The 19,308-nt window shown below is 37.7% G+C and overlaps 1 protein-coding gene across 5 annotated transcripts in view; it reads left to right on the top strand.

Moving 5' to 3' along the window:
• Positions 1–19,308, top strand: part of DPYD (dihydropyrimidine dehydrogenase) — a 350,974-nt gene that overhangs the window by 21,965 nt on the left and 309,701 nt on the right. For all 5 annotated transcript variants that reach the window (XM_040073309.1, XM_040073306.2, XM_040073312.2 and 2 more), the window contains exon 2: positions 12,238–12,348. Coding sequence is in view for 4 of the 5 variants with exons in the window: in XM_040073306.2 (XP_039929240.1) it covers positions 12,238–12,348 (111 nt within the window). In the remaining variant the exon portion in view is untranslated. The remainder of the gene's footprint in view (positions 1–12,237; positions 12,349–19,308) is intronic.

Raw genomic sequence — 19,308 nt, 5'->3', positions numbered from 1 at the left:
ATGGAAGTGAGTAAGTGACAAAAGAGTTGGGAGGGAAAAAAATGCAAAGAAGATAACCACAACAGAAGCTGTTCTAGAATATTTGTGATGAAATGCAGAAATAAAATGAATACAGAACAGAAAAAAAAAAAAGAAAATATTCTCTTCTCAAAGTGTCTGTAGTCTGAGGAAAGTATCAGTAGTCAGCAGTATCCAATACTGTGCTGAAGGGTCAGTACTCTTAGGATAGGGTATACTAAGAACGAGTTCCTGGAAGACTGTAGAATAAGAACCGCTTCTTAAGTAAAGCAGAATAGCTTGCATGCTGCTACATCATGGCACTAGGTGAGGAGATAAGATGAATTGATTTAGGAACCCCAAGAAGTATTTAGCACAAAAGCAAAGTTAGACCGTTGTTAACTCACAGTATAATGTTCTTTATGCACTTAATCAGTGAGTCCTTAGTGAAAAATACATAAGAAGTCTTGAGAGTTGGGCTAAAACTCTTTTAGTGTTGGAGCAGCATTCTTGTCATGTTTGTTCTCTGGTTTGCTTTTATAATCTTAGCTGAACAGTGAACCAGTCCCACTTCTCATCCAGGTTTGCCTTCCATCCATTGCAGGGCAAGGCAGGAACATGGGGATGGAGGTCTTCTTGTTCCAGGAATGACTGCAGTTATGATTAGACTATTTTCTGAAAGTGTCTGTTCTTGTAATTATTTGCGACTCTTCCCCAGTTTTCTCCTTTTTCAAATGGAAGCAGAGAAGTCATATATTTGAGTAGAGGTAAGTGTTTGAACTTAGGCAGGGTTTCAGGCTGCAAACCGTTGTCCTAGAGGCTGCCAGTTGACGTGTGAGAGAGAACAACTTTTGTGGTTGTGTACCTCCTGTCTCTTTGGTGTTTTGTCACACTGGCATGCTCGCAGCTCTCAATCCCCTCCTCAGGTGCTGTAAGAAGCTTAATTGGGTGTGCAACTTCCAGTCGTGGAGTTAGTCACCTGCCCTACTTACAAAGCTTCCCTGTCTGTAGATGTGTGCCCTCACTCAGGATAGGGAGCAAACAGTAGCTAAAAGAAGAGCTGACCTGAAGTCGAGTGGAAAGAGCTCAACATGACTTGGCAAGATGACTTGCCCATATCCTGAACTGCATCAAAAGAAGTGTGTCTAGCAGGTCGAAGGAGGTGTTTCTTCCACTCTACTCTGCCTTTGTGAGACTCCCACCTAGAATACTGCACCCTGCTCTGAGGTCCTCAGCATAAAGATGTGGACTTTATAGGGTGAGTCCAGAGGAGCACCAGAAAAATGATCAGAGGGCTGGAATACCTCTCGTTTGAAGACAGGCTGAGAGAGTTGGGCTTGTTCAGAAGAGAAGGCTCAGGAGAGACCTTAGAGCAGCCATCTGGTGCCTAAAGAGGGCCGACAAGAAAGCTGGAGAGGGACTTACTTTTGCAAGGACGTGTTGTGGTCGGCCAAGGTGGATTGGCTTGAAACTGAAAGAGTGGGTTTAGATGAGACATTAGGAAGAAATTGTATACTGTGAGGGTGTTAGGATCCGATTTAAACACAGAAAAGCAAAGAAAGCTAAGTCTTTGTGTATAAACTGGAAAGAACTTAGAAGGTTCAAGGTATACCCAAAAATGAGATTAAAACTAAACGAGATTTGATGTTGGTGTCAAAAAATTGATATATTTTACTTATTAGTAAAAGAGGCAAAGAGAAAGAAAAGAAGTGTACGTGGGGCTTGGGGAGACAAGGAGAGAGTGACGAGGGTTAGGTGGAAGCATATCGCCCATCCGAGGGTCCCGAGGACGTCTTGTTGCTCCCCTGCTTCTGGTGTTCTTAGTGGTGAGAGTCCTCTGCCGTGGCTGCCACACACAGTGCCACGCTGCCACACACCGAAGTGTATAGAGTCCTGTGGATTATTATAGCTGTGGGCCAGGTGGGAATGAAGGCCCACGTGCGTCCCTTGCACGGGGCCAGTTTGACACTGTCCCTTGCAACACTGAAGGTGTGTTTCATCATGCTGCAATGCTCTGGTGCAGGATCTGGGGGGTCTTTGAGGGGGTGCCCTCTGCTGTGGATGATCTTTCCCCTGGGTGGAGGGCTCTCTGCACATCAGAGGATGGGCACGCTCACTGCCTCTGACCAGAGGCTTTCCAACACAGACTCGAAGCCTCTCCCCCCTCACCCTTTGGTGCAAGGGTCAGTTCAAGCCTGGCAGCTGGTAGCCCTGGGGCTTCTCCACCCTGAAGGTTTTAGGCTTGTACTTTGTGAATGTCCTCATCCCTGAGTTGTTTATCTTATCTTCATTAGGGAATGGTCCAGGGTCTCTCAGAGCCCCATTCAGAGTTGCGATAGTCTTATCGGTGGCTTTTGCAATACAGTTCTGCTAGAATAAGCAAAAGTCTTTCATGAAAATGTTAAAGTCATGAACTATAATATTTCAGTCTCTGTGGTGGGCACTGGAACAGATTGGCCAGAAAAGTTGTGGGTGCCTCAGCTCTGGCTCTGTTTGAGGCCAGGTTGAATGGGTTTGAATCTGGTGTAGTGGAAGGTGCCCCTGCCCATGGCAGGGGGAGTGGAACTGGATGAGCATCAGGGTCCCTTTGAGCCCAAACCATTCTATGATTCCATGCGGTAAAGACTAAATCCACATTTCTGAGGCTGTCAGGCACAGAAGTGCAGGAAGATGGTACTTACAGAAGAGTAACCTGGGTACCTTTCCTTTATATCATTTCTAAAAATGTTAACTGGTGTTAACAGCTTTTCCTGTTACTCTGCAATATGTGCTCCTGCTCATTACAAACAGCAAACAAAGGGATGCTGCTCTGAGACAAATGGTTTTTAACACTTCCATCTTAATTGAATGATGGCTTTGTGGTCTTGTAGCTTCTGTTCTAGGAAAGAGAACTTGGATCTGCCAGCAAGATGGGTTTTTTTTATTTTCCCCAAAAGTCCAATACTTTGATTTTGATGCAGCTTGAAATCCACAGTCTTAGAATCATTATAGTATGTTTATAGGAAAAATACCTCACTGTAATTTTAGGAAACCTTACAAATGATAAAAATATTTCTTCCCTGTTCAGAGGTCTCACAGCAGAAATGTAATTTTGCATAATAAGCAATGGAATTAGAAAATGATGCCCCTACATGCAACATTCTTTAATAAGTATTTAAAAGTAAGTCTTCTCTATGAGCATGGGACAAAGTGTAATAGATCAGAATCCAAATGCTTGCTGGCATGTTTCTAGATTGGGCAGCCTTATCTCATTATTTTATTTTAAGAGTATCACCTCTGCCTCCACCCCACACATTCATTAGTATTTAATGTCAATAAGATTTGAAAATCAAAATTGTAAGAGTGAAGCACTCCAAGGAATTTTCTATATTTCCTATTACCAATACATGTTCCACTCTCATCTATAACATGTGAGCCCCTCTACACTTACAAAGTGTCACTTTGCTTAAAGGTGGCAAAATCACTGTATGCTTCTGCAAAAGAAGACAATGGCATCTTAAAAAGGAGAAACTGGCAACAGCTTCCTCTTGCCTTACTTGCATGGGCTGTCAAATTTGGTTTCTTGAAAATTAGATATGGGATTGGGTTTTATTTTTAAATTATCAGACATTTAATAATGTTTTATAATATGACTTTACATATACTTACTGTTTATAGGATAAAATTAACAAATCCTTTATATTTCCATTTTATTTCTACATGCTGATTTTTTTTTCTTTTTTCCTTTCTGATTAGGATGCTCTGGTGTATACATAAAGTTAGTAGAAAGTCTGTAGTCCCATTGTCAATTTTGCATTTTACCATTGTTTTAAACAGCTGCTACTGAAATTTTTGTAGAATTTTGTGCTGTAGTTGCAAAAAGGTAGATTTCCTTGTTACTTCTTCATGTCGCAACAGATTTAGAAAGTCAGTACTGATAGATAGTTGGCATGTTCTTGGAACAAGTACAAATGTTCACATTTGTTTCAAGCACTGAATGTACTAGATCTTTTGGATGTATATTGTTACTCTCATCCTTGCATTTAAAGTTCATTTATTGGACTTTGAAAATCACCTTTTAACAAAGTTTTCAGAACATTGCTTTGCTCAGCTAAAATTACTTCTGCTGATTTTGCCAATGATTAAACTTAAGCAGTATTAACTTTGCTAATTTCTTTCCTCTGATCAAAAGTTATTAGAACATTCATGTGCCATTAGCAGACGTGTCTCTAATGCAAGTTTGGATTTTGCTTAAGCAAATACTCATAATTAAAGGTCCAGATCAGAGGTTCTTTATGGGAATACAATGGCCTTTTTTTTGGTTCTGATGAAGTTTATTTTCAAAGGCAACTGAGCTTGCTTTTTCTTGTGATCTGTTTGTCTTTTAGAAAAATAGAAGCAAGATGTAAAATGTATGTATATGATAAGGATCGTTTTTGCTATGACCCTTTCAATAGATGACTGTGTGAGTGAGCAGTTACCAAATAACATTTGTATTCCTCATGTAAAAGAGCAATTTGATGTGCAAGCATTTGAGACCTAGATCAATTTTATACTGAGCAAACCAAAAAGTTCTGATAGACCTGTGATGCAAACCTAATATTTTTCTGATGCTTTAAGTTTTGATTTGTAAAAGGGGAAGATGTTTTTGTTAGGAAAATGAAAAAAGGTGACTTTGCATGTAGTGGATATGGCAGACTGGAGACTATGTATGTACTTCTAAAATAACAGCAGTCATGAAGCTACGAATCAAGGCTGTGACGTGAGTTGCTCTGGTCTTTTTTGCACTTTGCCAATTAGTTGGATGATTAAAGACTGTCCAGTTAGGGAGAAAAATTACTAAAATTGTAACTGTATGTGTACAAGGATAGCTGTACAAAATTTTAAAACTTTCTACTTTTAAAGCCTGTAAATTATGTAATGTTTTATTCAGCCAAATGAATACATATAGTGAATTCAATGCTGAGTAAATTGACCAGAGCTGTGCTCAGCTATGTCTTCTCTGAATTTGCTGTGTAAAGGCTAATATTTTTGGATGTGGTATATTGTTTATAGTGCAAAAGTATGATCTTATCACAGAGTAGGGTGTCCCTGGAGGAGCTGCAGAACTGATCCTGTGTTGTGCTGAAGTTTGAGCCTGTTTTAGGCTGTATGATATATGTGTATATATATAGATAGGTAGGTAGATATATCTATATGCTTGTGTTAAATGCATGAATAATTCACTGATACCAGTACTACTTGGATACTTCAGTAAAGCCCAGAGGGTGAGTATTTGGTTTGGTTTTCCCTGCGGGGATCAAGGTGCTTCTGCAGAGATTAGTTGTGTCAAGGAGGTAGCATGTGGAGTTTCCAGGAGCATAATTTACCACCCAGAGCCCTTCTCATAGAGTGGTTGGTATCTGTGGGAAACAAGTAACATCTTTTTGGGTTTCATTTTAATAAACCTTTTAGAATTTCCAGTAATACCTAGCATAAGTGCATTGCTGAGTTAGAGAAATCAAGCTCTGAATCTGACAGTTAAGGTAACAGCATGATTATGTAAACTGGGCTTGGGTTGTGTAAGTTTTCTACTTTGTTAATGTGTAATGCATTAACTTTGTTTATGTAACAGAAAGTGCCAGAAGTATAACACACTTTTGTTAACATAGACATATTCATGACTAAGACTTTCCCGACTTTTGTGGGAGTAATTTAGAAAACTGCTCATTTTTTAAGACATAGTATTTACATATTGCAGGAAAATCTGAGGACCAAGAAGTTCTGTAGTGGTAAAATTGAAAATCCCACCATCTAAGTACCTAGTAAGGAATCTAGGACTACACCTTTAGGATACTGGTATCCTATTAGGGTGTCACAGTGCAAATTGTCTTTCTCTAAATATTAAAGCCTATGCAAGGAGTGTAAGAAACCAGAAAGGTGTTTGTTCAGCTATCAGCAGTTTGTCTAATGGGGAAATCTAAATCTATCTGGGCATGTAAAGATGAAGATATAGTACTTAAATGCTATGTCAAAGGCACATGGCCGTGCACAGGTAGAATTGCTTATCGCTAGGTCATCCACTGGCCTTCGTTCTTGCTCTGTTTTGAAACTATGAGCTTGTTTGGCTCGAAGAAGAAATTTGTCTTGCGATTGAAAGTCAAGTGTTTTTCCAGCTGGGTTTGAATTCCCTGTGCCCATGTGCGCAGCGGGGTTCAGGGTCAGGCCTAAGTCCCTTGAGCAGATCTGCTTCTCCGTCCCTGTCTCACAGGAGGCTGCAGTGCTGCCTCTGGTTCATAGGCTGGTTGTCTCTTCAAAGCAGTGGAGCCCCATCTTCCAACTCACTGGATCTTGGGGACGGGTTTGTAGCTATCATAGTAGTATAAAGGGCTAGTTCTCAGGCACAGACAGAGGGCCACCTGCGAAGTTTATTGTTACAGAAGGAGATGCGAGGGTTACGCCGTGTCACACCGTGATATGTTGGAATAGAATATGCTCACATGTGCTTGTGACTGCTCACGTGTGCATCCGTTTGTGTCAGTAACAGAAAACATACCTGGTAATTTACAGAAATAATTTCTTGGGGGTTTCCCTTGGATTTTCTTAAGGCTGACTACATTCTTCCGCTGACATTTGTACTCATTTCACATTTCATCAAGCTTTCTCTGGCCTTTGTTGCTTCATAATTAAGCCAGGCCTGAACTACTGTGAAAGCATGGTGTTTTCACATTTTTGAAATTTTTGCATGAATTCATAAATTCCTAAGATACATTATCAGCCAGGTTACATAAATTGTTTGTATAGGTTCTCATCAGTTCTGATCTTCAGGATGGAAATACACATTTGACACAAGTATTAATTTGTGGGATATTCTGTCATAAGTGAGCATATGGGAGAGATTTACAACGTTGTATTCTGTATTCTTTCAATAATGGAAAATAACATAGATCTAGCTTTGGGAAGACATGACAGCACAGATACTTGCTTTTTGAAATCTTGTGTTTATGTTCTAGTGTAACAAACTCTCCTATGACTAGAAGTTGCCCTTTCTGATTTGGGAATGAAACTTCCATGTATAATGAGGGCTTCACGTGGTGTGGAAAGTCCTGCATCTGACTGTCAGTGCTTCATGCAGCTTTCCAAGAAGTAGAGCAGATGTGAGAAGTAAAATGTGAATTTGGCAATTCAAATTAGATATCATTAAGAGTTCATGCCTTAGTCATCTTCTTCTACACTGATGTGATTTTTCAGCAAAGTTTCTTATTGTGGGTCATCTAATCTCATGAAAACAAATACGTTTGAGTTCTTTAGCCTTTGACTGAATAGCTATTATACAATTAGTTTCACGTTTAGATATACTAGCAAATATTAGTGGAGAAGCCCCAGGTATTCTACCACTGAATTAACACTTGCATAGCTTTGAAATTAATTGTTTAGTATGCTCATTACTCAGAAAAAATAAATATGTTCTCATTATGTTCACTTGGTGAACATATGTATCTTGCAATACATTTAATGTTACTTGCTGTGAGGGAGATTACAACTCTTTTTAAGGAAATTGGGTAGATTAATGGAATGGGGTGGGTTAAATTGCTCTCCACATGCATTCCCTAGCATGCCTGGCCTAGTCCCGAATTTTAATTGATGCATACAGAAGTGTTCGGCTGAGGAGGCTCTGTGAAGCAACGGGATTAAATCAGGATAAGCCTGGGTATTGCAGGGGCTGGGCTAGGGAAATGAGCTGTATGCTAAAACAAGGGGACTGATGCATGGGACCTTGTTTTATGCCCGGTTGCAGTCTGCATGTGAACTGTAGCATTTTCTGCAGCTTCACTGTGACAGTATGCATATTGATCTATGGTGAACTTGAAGAGGTATTTTGGGGCTCTTCACAGGAAACTTTCCCAACAAGCTACAGGAAGTCCACAGAATCCATGAAATGAGCAAATATTTACTTTATCTTTTTAAGAATTTTACACAGTGACAGAGCCTGAAGATAGATTTTTCAATCCTTATTCTGGCTTTGAATGAGCAGTAACAAATAAAAGGATTACTAAGCACTAAATACTCCTGGTACAACTCATGGGTTTCAGTAGGCAGCTCTCCAGAAGAAGAGTGATCTTTACCTATGGAATTTTTCCAAATTTATTGTTTTGAATGAGAGATAAAGTCCACATAACCAGGAGGCTTTGCTAAGGTTGTTACTTTTGGGGAGAAAAAAGAAAAACCAGAAAAACCAGAGATTGCACACCATAATGCTTTAAAGAAAGGCTTTCAAATTTTGAATTAATGTTGTGTAATTTACAAAGATGCTGCTAGACTCACAGGACTTGTTGATGACTGTCTTAAAGTTACTGCAGTCCCATCTGTGTTCTCTAAATCATACTTCTTTTCTTAATAACATCCCCTCTCTTCCTGGCCCCCAGTCCCCACTGGCTTTGGAGAATTCCCAATGAGCATAGTGCTTCCATAACTTTATATTTTATTTTGCTGAATATGCACTTAATTAAGAATCACATTTAATTGAAATTTCAAGAAAAGAGTGCCTTTATGAGATGAGAATAAGAAGTGTGTGACACTTTTAATGAAATTAAAAGCAAAATGAAATGGCTTTAGAAATTTATGTTGCATCACTGCAGAGCATGTGCCAAACCTGTCTTGATTTACCTGAAAGTGCTGTACCAGAGACAGGACTCCCAGCTGGAGAGTGTATCCTAGCCTGGATGACCGCTTTGAAATCACTTGCTTGGAGTAATATTAATTCAAATTCCTGATAAATGACTCACTGTGATATAACATGCTGTTTTAAAACTTTTACAGCCTTTTCATTAATAGATAATAGTGAAAATTAGAGCTAGTATTTTTGCGTGGACTTCTTAATCATGCCATTTAAAGTACAAGCTAAGGAATAAATATCTAATGAATAGCTTATGGTAAATTTAATCTCAGAAGCTATGTTGCTGTTGGCACAGATCAACATAACCATCTATCACTAAATTCTCAAAATTTAAAAACTGTAGCTATGACTTATACATGCTAGTCACTCTCAGTGTACATTACATATGAGTGGTTTATTGCGTTTTAGGATCCTTGCAACCTAAATCAATATCTATTAGACATAACAAATATGTTCCTTTCTAGAACAGGATATATTCTGAAATTGAGCCATTCTTCTGTATTTTGTAGTTTATAATAATTGTTGTTTTTTAAAAGATCTGAAAGAAGTCATTGTCATGGATAATTATTAAAGGAATTCCTTAAGGTAATTATATTTGAGGGAGCCATCTGCAAAGTATATTTGAGTTCCATTCCACAGAGGTGGGCTCTTTGGCTTTTTTCCCAAAGTGAAGTCTTCAAATTAATCTATGGAAATAGTGAAGGAAAGTATAATACTTTGGTGGTGCCCATAATCATCTACACTGTGAGGAGCTGCAGGTTTAATTCAAATGTGCATGTTGTGCTTCTGTGCCACGAATCAAAGTCAGCATGGGTTCAATTCACTCAGTGTCCTTACTCATAGCCCCATCTCTTTCTTCATCAACAGAGTACCACAATGAATTTCTACTGAAATAAAGTATCCTTATATTCTGATTTGCAGCCATTAATGATAATGGATTTATATCTACTATTAATGAAATAAATGGACCCAGTTACGTAAAACTGTAAAGATCTATTTTGTAAGTTCTGCATAACTGTACAAATAGCACCCTAATGTGGAATTCAAAGTTTATAGTACTTTGAAAAGGGATGCATTATACACCCACATCCTCTATTGGGGCACTAGAGTCTTGCCCTTTCAACATCTGGAGAGATCAAACAACAGCTCATCTGGCAAGGAGAATTTATGTAGCAGAATAAGCATGGCACTCAGAAAAGCAAGATTGCAGGTGCCCAAATAATTCTCCTCACCCATGAACTCTTTCTCTGCTCAGATGACCACTGTGTTTGAGAGATTTGAGGCCTCAGGTTTCCTTTCTTGCATATCCAAGTGGTTTATTTTTGTTTAGTTGCATGTATTCATTGTTATCTGCAATACATACTCTAGAACTTTCTTCTCAGTAATTTTAAACTTAGTGACTGACCCTTCTGAATTTATTTGTTAAATTTACTAAGTGTCTGACTAGCCATAAGCTGTGAAAAGCCAACCAGGGAACTGAAATGAATAGAAAAAAAACCACCCTCAGTAATTTAACTTTTGACAGTTCAAATGACACAAGAGCATTTACATTATTTTCCCATTTAATCAGTTAACTTTTGAGTTGTTCTTAAACACCAGGGGACCTCTAGCTAGAGCAGCCACTTTGGTCAGCAATCCAAGATTTAGGCAGGTATTATATTATTTATGTAGTGGAAATAAAAGCAATTTTTACATTGTATATGTGATTTAGTATTTTCTGTGCCAGTTTTATTTCAGATTTAATTCTGGGACATGTTGTGCTACGTAGTCCTTTTGGATTTCTACAACTGTTGCGCTTGGAGCCATGCTCCTGCTGCAGAATTCCAACAGGAGCAAACATATGGGGATTCTTCCGTCCTTGGCTTGCCCCACCATTTGTTCCATGTTTTAAACCAACTGGTGCTGTACCCAGTGGAGTACATCTGTTACAGTTTATTGCTAGAAATTTGCAATTCATTTCAGTTTGCTAAAATAATTATAATATTCATGGCCAAGCATTAAGCAATTACAAAAGAGAGTAGACAAAATTTTGCTGAAGTTTTTATGTGATTCAGAACCTACTGCCCAGCTTGGGTAATTTGGGCACTCAACAGTAAGAGAATGCTCTGACAGTTGAGTTTGATCATCCTGAGAAATTCAAGTATCCACTGAGATATCCCTTATGTGTATGTCCCTGCTCCGTTTTAATTAAAGGCAAAATAAATTGGCATAAATCACCACTGAATGCATTTGGTTGCCACATCTTGCCTGAGGTACTCATCTGGGGAACACTCTGAACTGGAGCAGAGTCTTTGCTGCTGGGATTGCAGGGGCACATCCAATAACACCCTGTAACTCTTTCTGGAAGTCAACAGCAAGTAGGCTGCTAAATAGTCTTTTTTGAATGTTTTACCTCACTTTCTACCTCTGTGCTTCAGGCAAGCTGTGAGTTACTGTGTTTGGCTATGTTGTTGTTTGCTGGTAGAATTTTCAAAGAGGTGAGGTTTCTGATTTGTGGGAAAATTGTGTTACCAATCAGTTCAGAGTTAGGCGTTAAATAGTTGAATAGAAAGTGACTCCTTCACATTTAAAATAAAAAGTCCCCATAATCAGTGCAATAAAATCTTAATACAAGAGATGACTGTTTCGTCATTATCACCCTCTGAAGCAGATTTTTAAAATTAGGAGGAATCACAGTATAATATTCATAACCCCATCACACTCATCGTGTTTCTGTAAGCCAGTCTCGCACATCTTTGAAATACAGTAACAGAATAAACACACACTACTCACCACAGTGGAGACATGTAGTGCTAAAGCCAAGGCTTTTTTAAAGGCACACTTGCAAACAGGAGTTAGGACCAACAACGTGCCTGTGTTGTTGTTCTCCATCACCCACCTGAGTCTGAATCTGTCTCTTGGATGCCTTTCACACGAATCCCTTGAAATAAACGAGGTCACTTTTGCTATAGAAATCTGTTGCTTGCCTCATTTGAAAATGAGTTTTGGTTCCAAAAATTTGATTTAATTTGCTGAGTTACACTGGGATATTGAAAGACATTGCAAACTTCATTCTGCCTCTGTTGTCAGACCACCACTATGACTTAAAAGCATGACTATGTTCCTGAGATTCGTGTCCTTGCAAATAAAAATATTTTAAGATAAATGAGTTAGCTCTTCAGCTCTCTAGGCTTAGGAGATTATTTTGACGGTGGAGTTGGAGTTTATACTGAAATGATGAAACATTCAGAAACAACCCAGATCTTTAAAAATATTTTTGCTTGTTTTATTCTACAAGTGTTAGTTGAAGTGACACAATGAAGCAGAATTATGTGTTTCTATATGCTGTAGATAAAAAATATCTGGGAATGGAAACCATTATTAAAGCTGCTAAATATAATTCTGTTTTGTACTAATCCTATGAATGTCTTTAAATATTTATAATTTAAGTGGTGTGGACAATACAATTCTAAACAAATTAGTATGGAGTTGGGCTATAATGTTGAATAATTGCATTTGGTTTTACCTAGCACTGTAAATAAGTGTGTAAAGTGTGATTTAAGAGGCTTTGAATCTTTATAGAAATTTAAATATATATTTTAATGTCTTTTGTTGTTTTTCTACAGAACATTCTGGCTTTAAATCCCCGAAAACAAACACATGCAACTCTTCATTCAACTGCAGCAAAGAAACAAGTCAAGAAGCAATGGAAAAGGAATTCTGACAAAAACTGTTCAGTAAGTGCACATTTATCATTGCATCTGGAACATGTTTATCATCGCATCTGGAACAGTCATTGAGGCTGAAATCACAGCTGTGGGAGAAATAAATTAGGAGTTTCTTGTGTTATTCAGTGGTGGCATTTGGCTTCTAGTTTGTTCCTGCAGATACAAAGTTACTTTGTGATGAGCTGTTTGCTTTTCAGAACCTACTGCATTCCATACTTTCTTCATTTTTGGCGATTTTAGTAAGTGTTTGATGCAACTTTTGTGCCTTTTTTTACGGAGTCTGATCCCGCTCAAGTATCACATCCTGAGCCATGCTGAGCCCCTTGATTTCCCTGGGTAGCCTCTTCTGCCACCACCTCTTTTTCTTTCTCTTTTCCAAGAGTCACACTGGGCAGAGCAGCACTTCACTATCCTTTCTGAGACTTAAAGCTAATTTTATTTTGCTACAGAAGTAGGGGAGCCTGTCATAGGTACCTATTTTATGTATAAATACATAAAGCTTAGATTAAAACGTGACTCTTCTGTGCATTGTATTTTTCAGGAAATAGTTATTTTGGAATATTTTTCTTGCTGTAAGTCTATACTCTTCTGTATTTCTGCCATTAGATATCATCATTTTCTCCCTAGGTATTTGAATTCCTAGTCTCAATGTGATATTTGACTAATCCAATCTGCCTTCTTTTGTCTCTTTGATCTCTCATCTGATTGGAAGGTTTGTAGTGTTTTTACTGTCTTCGTACAGGTTGTCTTACATAATCCTCTAAATTCAGAAGCCTTTTTGGTAGAGTACTAGTTCCCTTGTGGGCATAAGAATATTGGGGTCTTTTCATAGTGTTGTCAAAATGCCTTCTTCCACTAAAAAGGAAAATTCAGGTAGAAAGTTGATTTTGTTTGTAATTAAAAATATGTCATCCAAAACCCAACAAAACACAAACCCAGCCAAAAATGCCACAAAGTTCCTCAGTTTCTTAAAATCACAAAATCCAGCATGAACAACAAATATTTGCTGGGAGGACCAACCCAGGATATACTTAGTATTTCAGCAATGCTCTTAGTACAGTTTTCTGTTTTACAGTATTGATGATAAGAATCTCTTTCTTGCTATAGCTGATATTCCTATTTTCTCGTATTTATTGGCTTAGATAATGTTATGTGAACTAGAAATTTATGCGTGTGAAAACCTTTTGTTTGTGAACTTGGATGATTATTTTGGGATGTCTGATGCAGATATTGCCTACAACTGTCTGTTCCTGCTGCAGAGAACGTTGGGCTGCTTAGCAAGCAGCTCCTGGGCAGCTGCAGTTTACATTGTCATGTTTTCAGGTTACCTGAAATCAATACCGGGCTGTAAACTCCTCTGTTTTCAGAAGCTGTTCGTTAGGAAGCTCAGGTGTTCATTCAGCAGGGCAGCTGGGTATCTGTGTATAACCTAATTAGCTGTTCCACTATAAATTAGCCTGGTTAGTTAAAATGTAACATTCACAGAAATATTTTACTAATGGATGTGTTAACACACATTTCCTAAAGCACCTAGGCTTTTAAATCACTCTGTTATCCCTGAGCTGTTCTCTGTGTCAGCCTTGTTTGGTGTTTGTATTCAGTTTACTCATAAAGTGTTTGATATTTGCTGTTGATTTTGAAAGTGCGTAGTTTTTTAGTTGTCTCTCTTCCCATGTTCCTGCTGTTAGTTGCATGTGGGTACCTCATGGTGTCTCAAATATTCTTGGATTCCCAAGGTCTGAGTTTCTTGGGCTGTGCAAACACCATGGATTTGGATTCATTGTCAGCTTGTGTGCCTTGTCTGGATTTTCAGTTGAAAGAAATTCTGAACATTGTCAAATGTTGCAGGATGAGGTTTTGGCATAGGCTTACAATCTAATAAACAACTTGGTTTTATAGTTCTGCAATACTGCTTGGAGATCTGTGCAGTTATTAGCAACCTGCCCTGACAGGATTCTGCTCGTGGGCTACAGTTTACAGGATGAGAACTTAGAAACCAAACAAATGTGTGCATGGGCAGACAGAACTACTTTCATCACAGATAGTTTTAATACTACATTATTATGTATTATTTGGTAGAAACATCACATAATTGGGTTTGCAAGCTGTTAGAAGAAATGTAAAGTGCTAGAAGGAACTGTGATGGGATATTTTTTGGGATGAGTCTTTATTTTTAGATGGGTAGTGATCCTAGTTTTTAAAACTGACAAACTTTTCCTCACTCGGAGATATGTAGCTTACTCTTACTGCGTAAGATTTACCACATAGCTTACTATTAGCTTGCTATAGCAGAAAAAACCCTGAAAAGTGAAAAAATCAACTATTTGTCTGGTCTCCCATTGCATAAAAGACATCAGTGAAAAATAAGAGACCTTTTACATTTTCCAGATCATTTTTGTTGAGTGGTTTTAATAAAAAAATAAAATGGTTGAATCCTTTCCTTGCCTCCTTAAATTAAGAAAGCTAATGTAGAAAAGGATTAATTGACCACAGTTTTCTGTTTTGGTCTAAAGAGCCACTGGCGAAAATGTTTAGGCCTGCTAATGAATAGATCAAGCTCCGTTTGAAGTCCATATGAACTTTATTTGTTTCTATTTCCTTAAAATCTGAATTTGGCTTTTAGCTTTGGATTCTTTTAAAGCAGTTCTGATACTGCCTTTGCAGAACTACTGTTGAAAGGAAGGTGGGAGTATGAAAATACAAAACTAATTAAATTAACAGCCCTCAAAACTCTGAACAAAAGCTGCATCTGCTGAGGCATGCACACAGTGACTTTGTAATGTCTAATACACTTCCAGATGGCAGACTTACATATTTCTTCAGAATAATTACACAAGTGAAATTTTAACTCCTAGCTTGCTCAGAGACACTTTGGGTTACCCATTTAATGAGTTCTGGAGTGGAAATAGACCGGCAGTATATTTCCTCAGCATTGGAAAAGTATTCTCCTAAAGGAAGGTTCAATTATGCTTTCAATGAGTGCTATTGTTTATTTACTATGTTACCAACCAAGTGTTGCTGTAAAAATTATTTATAGCCGTAGGTGCAAGATGAGTCAGCTTTCCTTCAGAAATTTTAACTCAGAGATTTGTATCAGAGTAGGAAAACTATTGCTGTGTCACCCTCAGTAACGGTGTTAGACTTAAGCATTAACACTCTTGTTTCTTATGAGTCATGCTGAAAAGGGCTATGAACAGATGCCTCTAGTTATCTGGGAGAACAAAGATTTCTGTTGTCCAGAAAAAAAAGTAGGAGAGTTTTGAAGTGGCTGTTGTAATAGTGAGCATTAAAGGAGGGTGCAAAATTTAGGTCACATTAGATAATCAATTTACAGATAAAACAAAAGCAGTGGGATCAACTGTGAAGCTGTGAGGATTTGCTTTGATTTCAGGTCTTTCCTAAATATTTCAGGATTGTTTAGACTTCAGATTAATATTTTCATTTGTGGCTTCCTACTCTTTGTAATTCCATTTCTGTGTGTATTTTATGCTTACATTTCGGTCACCAACTAGGGGGGCGCACATTGTGTGCATTTGCATTGCGCCCTGCACACTGTTTTCCTTGCTTGATGAATAGGGTTTCTAAGCATTATGGGATGAGTTTAGTTTTATCTTGTACATGTGCAGGTTTGTAAATTAAATGAAATTCACCTCCACAAGTTTTATAAATTGACTTGTCACTGGGGAGTTCAGTGGGATATTTTAGTCCAGCCTTCTTTTTGGTAATGAAATCTTGTAGTTAGCTATTAAGGATAGATGAGAATTTGATATAGATCCACCTGTGTATTCAGACTTTCTTCAGTTCTGCATTTAGAAAGAATTGTAGCATTTGCTCCAGATGGAAATGCTGGAAGTATTTCAATTCAACAAAAAGGTGAAAAGGAAATGGGGTTTAAATTGGTTTGTAGCTAATTGCCATAGCCTGTAATAGTATTGATTTTCTGGCAGTAGTAGCATTGTTCTTTGTCCTTACATGTGCTAAGCCTGATCAGCATTGTGCAAAAAGAGCTCCTCTTCCATGAACAAAATAATTTTGATGTTTTTGATGCTCACCTGTTTTGTTCTGGTGGGTTGTTGTTGTTGTTTTTCTTTCCTTTTTGGCTAGGGCTCATTTTGAGAAAGACTTTAATTGTACTGTAATTCTTTCCAGCCATTAGAGAAAAACAAATTCTTCACCTCGTCTTTTTCTGTGCAACATTAAATTTCAACTACCAGATTACTTTGTGCTAATGATGGAGCGTGAGATCCGCAGTTCATTGCAAGAGCTCTTACATTCAGAGGACAAGGGTACTCCATTAACAAAGTAGTAATAAGATCTTCCTAAAAATTCAAACTGCTTTTCACTTTGATAGTATTTCTGTGGCTGTCATTGCTGTGTATAAACTGTATAAAGAAATTATTTTAAAAAAGGTATGTAAGTACCTCTTGATGTACAAATGTCCAAGCCTGCATAGAAAAATCTGTATACGAGATGATCTTTCTCAGCTATAATCAGTGTATTACTCTAAGCATTGACTTCCAGTGAGGTGGAAAAAGTTCACATGATTTTTGTGCCTAATCGTGTATCATGCTTAGAGCATAATCAGGTTAGCATTTCACAAATAACTGATGGATTGTAGCAGAAATAGTGCAATTTGCAAACAAGCGGATATGAAACCTAGTATACTGAAGGCCTGAAATCGGGAACCTTAATGAGTAAATGCCTTTTCAGTGAATAATTTGTCCATTTCTAGACATGTATTGATGAAAGATTCTATATTTATAAATAAAAAATAATCCCAAATACTGTAAAATAGAGAACACTCATTAAAGGAAATCAACTCAATTATATTTATAGTCTAAACGTATAGTTTACCTTTGCAAATATTTATTTTTGTCTTCATTGCATATGAATATGCAAGTTTACCTCTTTTCTGAATGGGTATACAATGGCAGATGTCTCTCTAATCGCTGCTCTATTCAAACATTAATTGGTAGAACATATGTAGAATTCTACTAGTCTGAATAGGTATAGGATAGCAGCAGTCTTTTTAATCACATCACTATTCAACCACTAATTGGTGTGATGATTAAGGGACATTAGAGGGAGCACTTTGACATCTGATTCTTTGAACTGATGTCTGCTCGAGCTGCGCTGTATTCATCATGGCCAGACTGATTTCTTAAATAAAACGCTCTGATTCCCAAATGTGGAAAATATTGCGTTAGGATCTATTGAGGTGATTAGGGAATTCGAGAATGGTTCTTTTATTTAACTAGTGATTGACTGTATATGCACAAACTATTCATATGAATAATACATGTGTTACTGAGTATCAGAAAGAGCTGAGAAGTAACATCAAGAGATTTTCTCTTTTCTCATAGTGTCAATAATTAAATATTAATAAAGATTTTAAAATGTACCATTTTAATCATTTAGCAGTCAAATTCCTACTCATGCATTTTTCAGATTAACTAATTACTCTGCATTTTCTCTTATCGATAGCATATGCTGGCATTTATAGCCCTTTCACTGGAATAAAGTAGTTTACATGTTTATATATGATGTTGCTTATACTTGCTCTAAGAAATGAATATTATGAATTTTCTTGAATTTTGTGTTTTATATTAGTTTCAATATCTTAAGGTGTTTTCATTAGAATATCTCAATAGCTCCTAACTTGCCTGGATGCCACAAATCAGTGGTTTTATACACATTTTCTGTGTGTTAAGTTGCAAATACAGGGTGATGGCAAGTTGTGCCAAATGCTTCCTTATTACTGCACAAAAAGTTCCTTCTCACCCTGCCCGTGGCTCTTCTGGGGTCCTGTGCAGAGTTGTTCAGGTTTGGTGTTCTTATTTGGTGTTGGGTGATTCTTCTATGGAGCAGCATTCACCATTTAGTGAGTAGCATTTAGTTCCAGGTGTGTCTCTGACCTTAACCATTTCAAAACTTACTTACACGTACTCACAAGACAAAATGAAAAATGCTTGTCTGCTTGAAGTGACATTCCCTTTCATTAAAGCTGAGCAAATCAGAGTAGAGATAAGATCAGAAACCGTCTTCAGTGCTAACTTTCAACTTCTGCTTAATATTATATTCTTTCAAATATGTGGATTTCTGTATACTTTCCTGTGGATACTGGTTGGAGATAAAGGTACCTTCTTACACTGTGTTTTTTTTGAAAGTCTTTCTGGCTATGTCCCGGTTCCAGCTGTCCCCAGAAAGTTATGTGTTTTCTGCATTTATTCCTTCTATCCTCAGTCACTCCTGATTAATCAGCAAATACCTGGAACAATCACTCAGCAGAACTCTCTTTTCTCCTCTACTGCTGACAACAGGAGTACAATGTTGCTTAGTTGCTAACTGAACTAGAAGAGGTTTTCTTCTGTAAAGCTAATTAATTAATTTTTTCCAATTAACCAAGTCACTAAGGTCTTGGGGTCTTGGGTGAATCATCTTGATTCGGATTACTTTTTGGTGATGGAAAACAACCTAGGGGTTGTTTTTCAGTTAGTTGCACACTCACTGGTGGTTGTGTTTGGTTTTGTGTTTTTTTTGTTTTTGTTTTTGTTTTGTTTTGTTTTGTTTTGTTTTAATCTAGTCTACATTTTTAGTTGGCTTGTGAAAACATTCAGTGGAATACTTGGGGGAAAAAGAAAATTTATTCTAGATTTGCCACATCTACCCTGCCAGTTATTCTTGAGTTCATTCATCCTCTGAAGGACAGAAAATAAGACTAATTTAACATTGGTTTTAAATGCCCATGTTGGTGCTTTGTATATCACAATATAAGTTTTAATATATGTACTTTTCTCTGCCTGGGGGTATGATTTCTATTTTCACCTATTTTTTTTTGCTTGTTTCCCTTCCCCCCTGTGGTGGTGCAGAACTGCTGGGGGTCAGCTCCCACCCGGAGCGGGGACACAACCGGACGCAATCCCAATCTCCTTCTGTAAAGGGAAGCATTATGTCTGTCTCTTCTGACCT

This window comes from Hirundo rustica, chromosome 9, assembly GCF_015227805.2.
Source record: "Hirundo rustica isolate bHirRus1 chromosome 9, bHirRus1.pri.v3, whole genome shotgun sequence".
Taxonomy (NCBI): Eukaryota; Metazoa; Chordata; class Aves; order Passeriformes; family Hirundinidae; genus Hirundo; species Hirundo rustica.
Note: the sequence above shows the minus strand (reverse complement) of the source record. Positions and strands in the feature narration are given on the sequence as shown.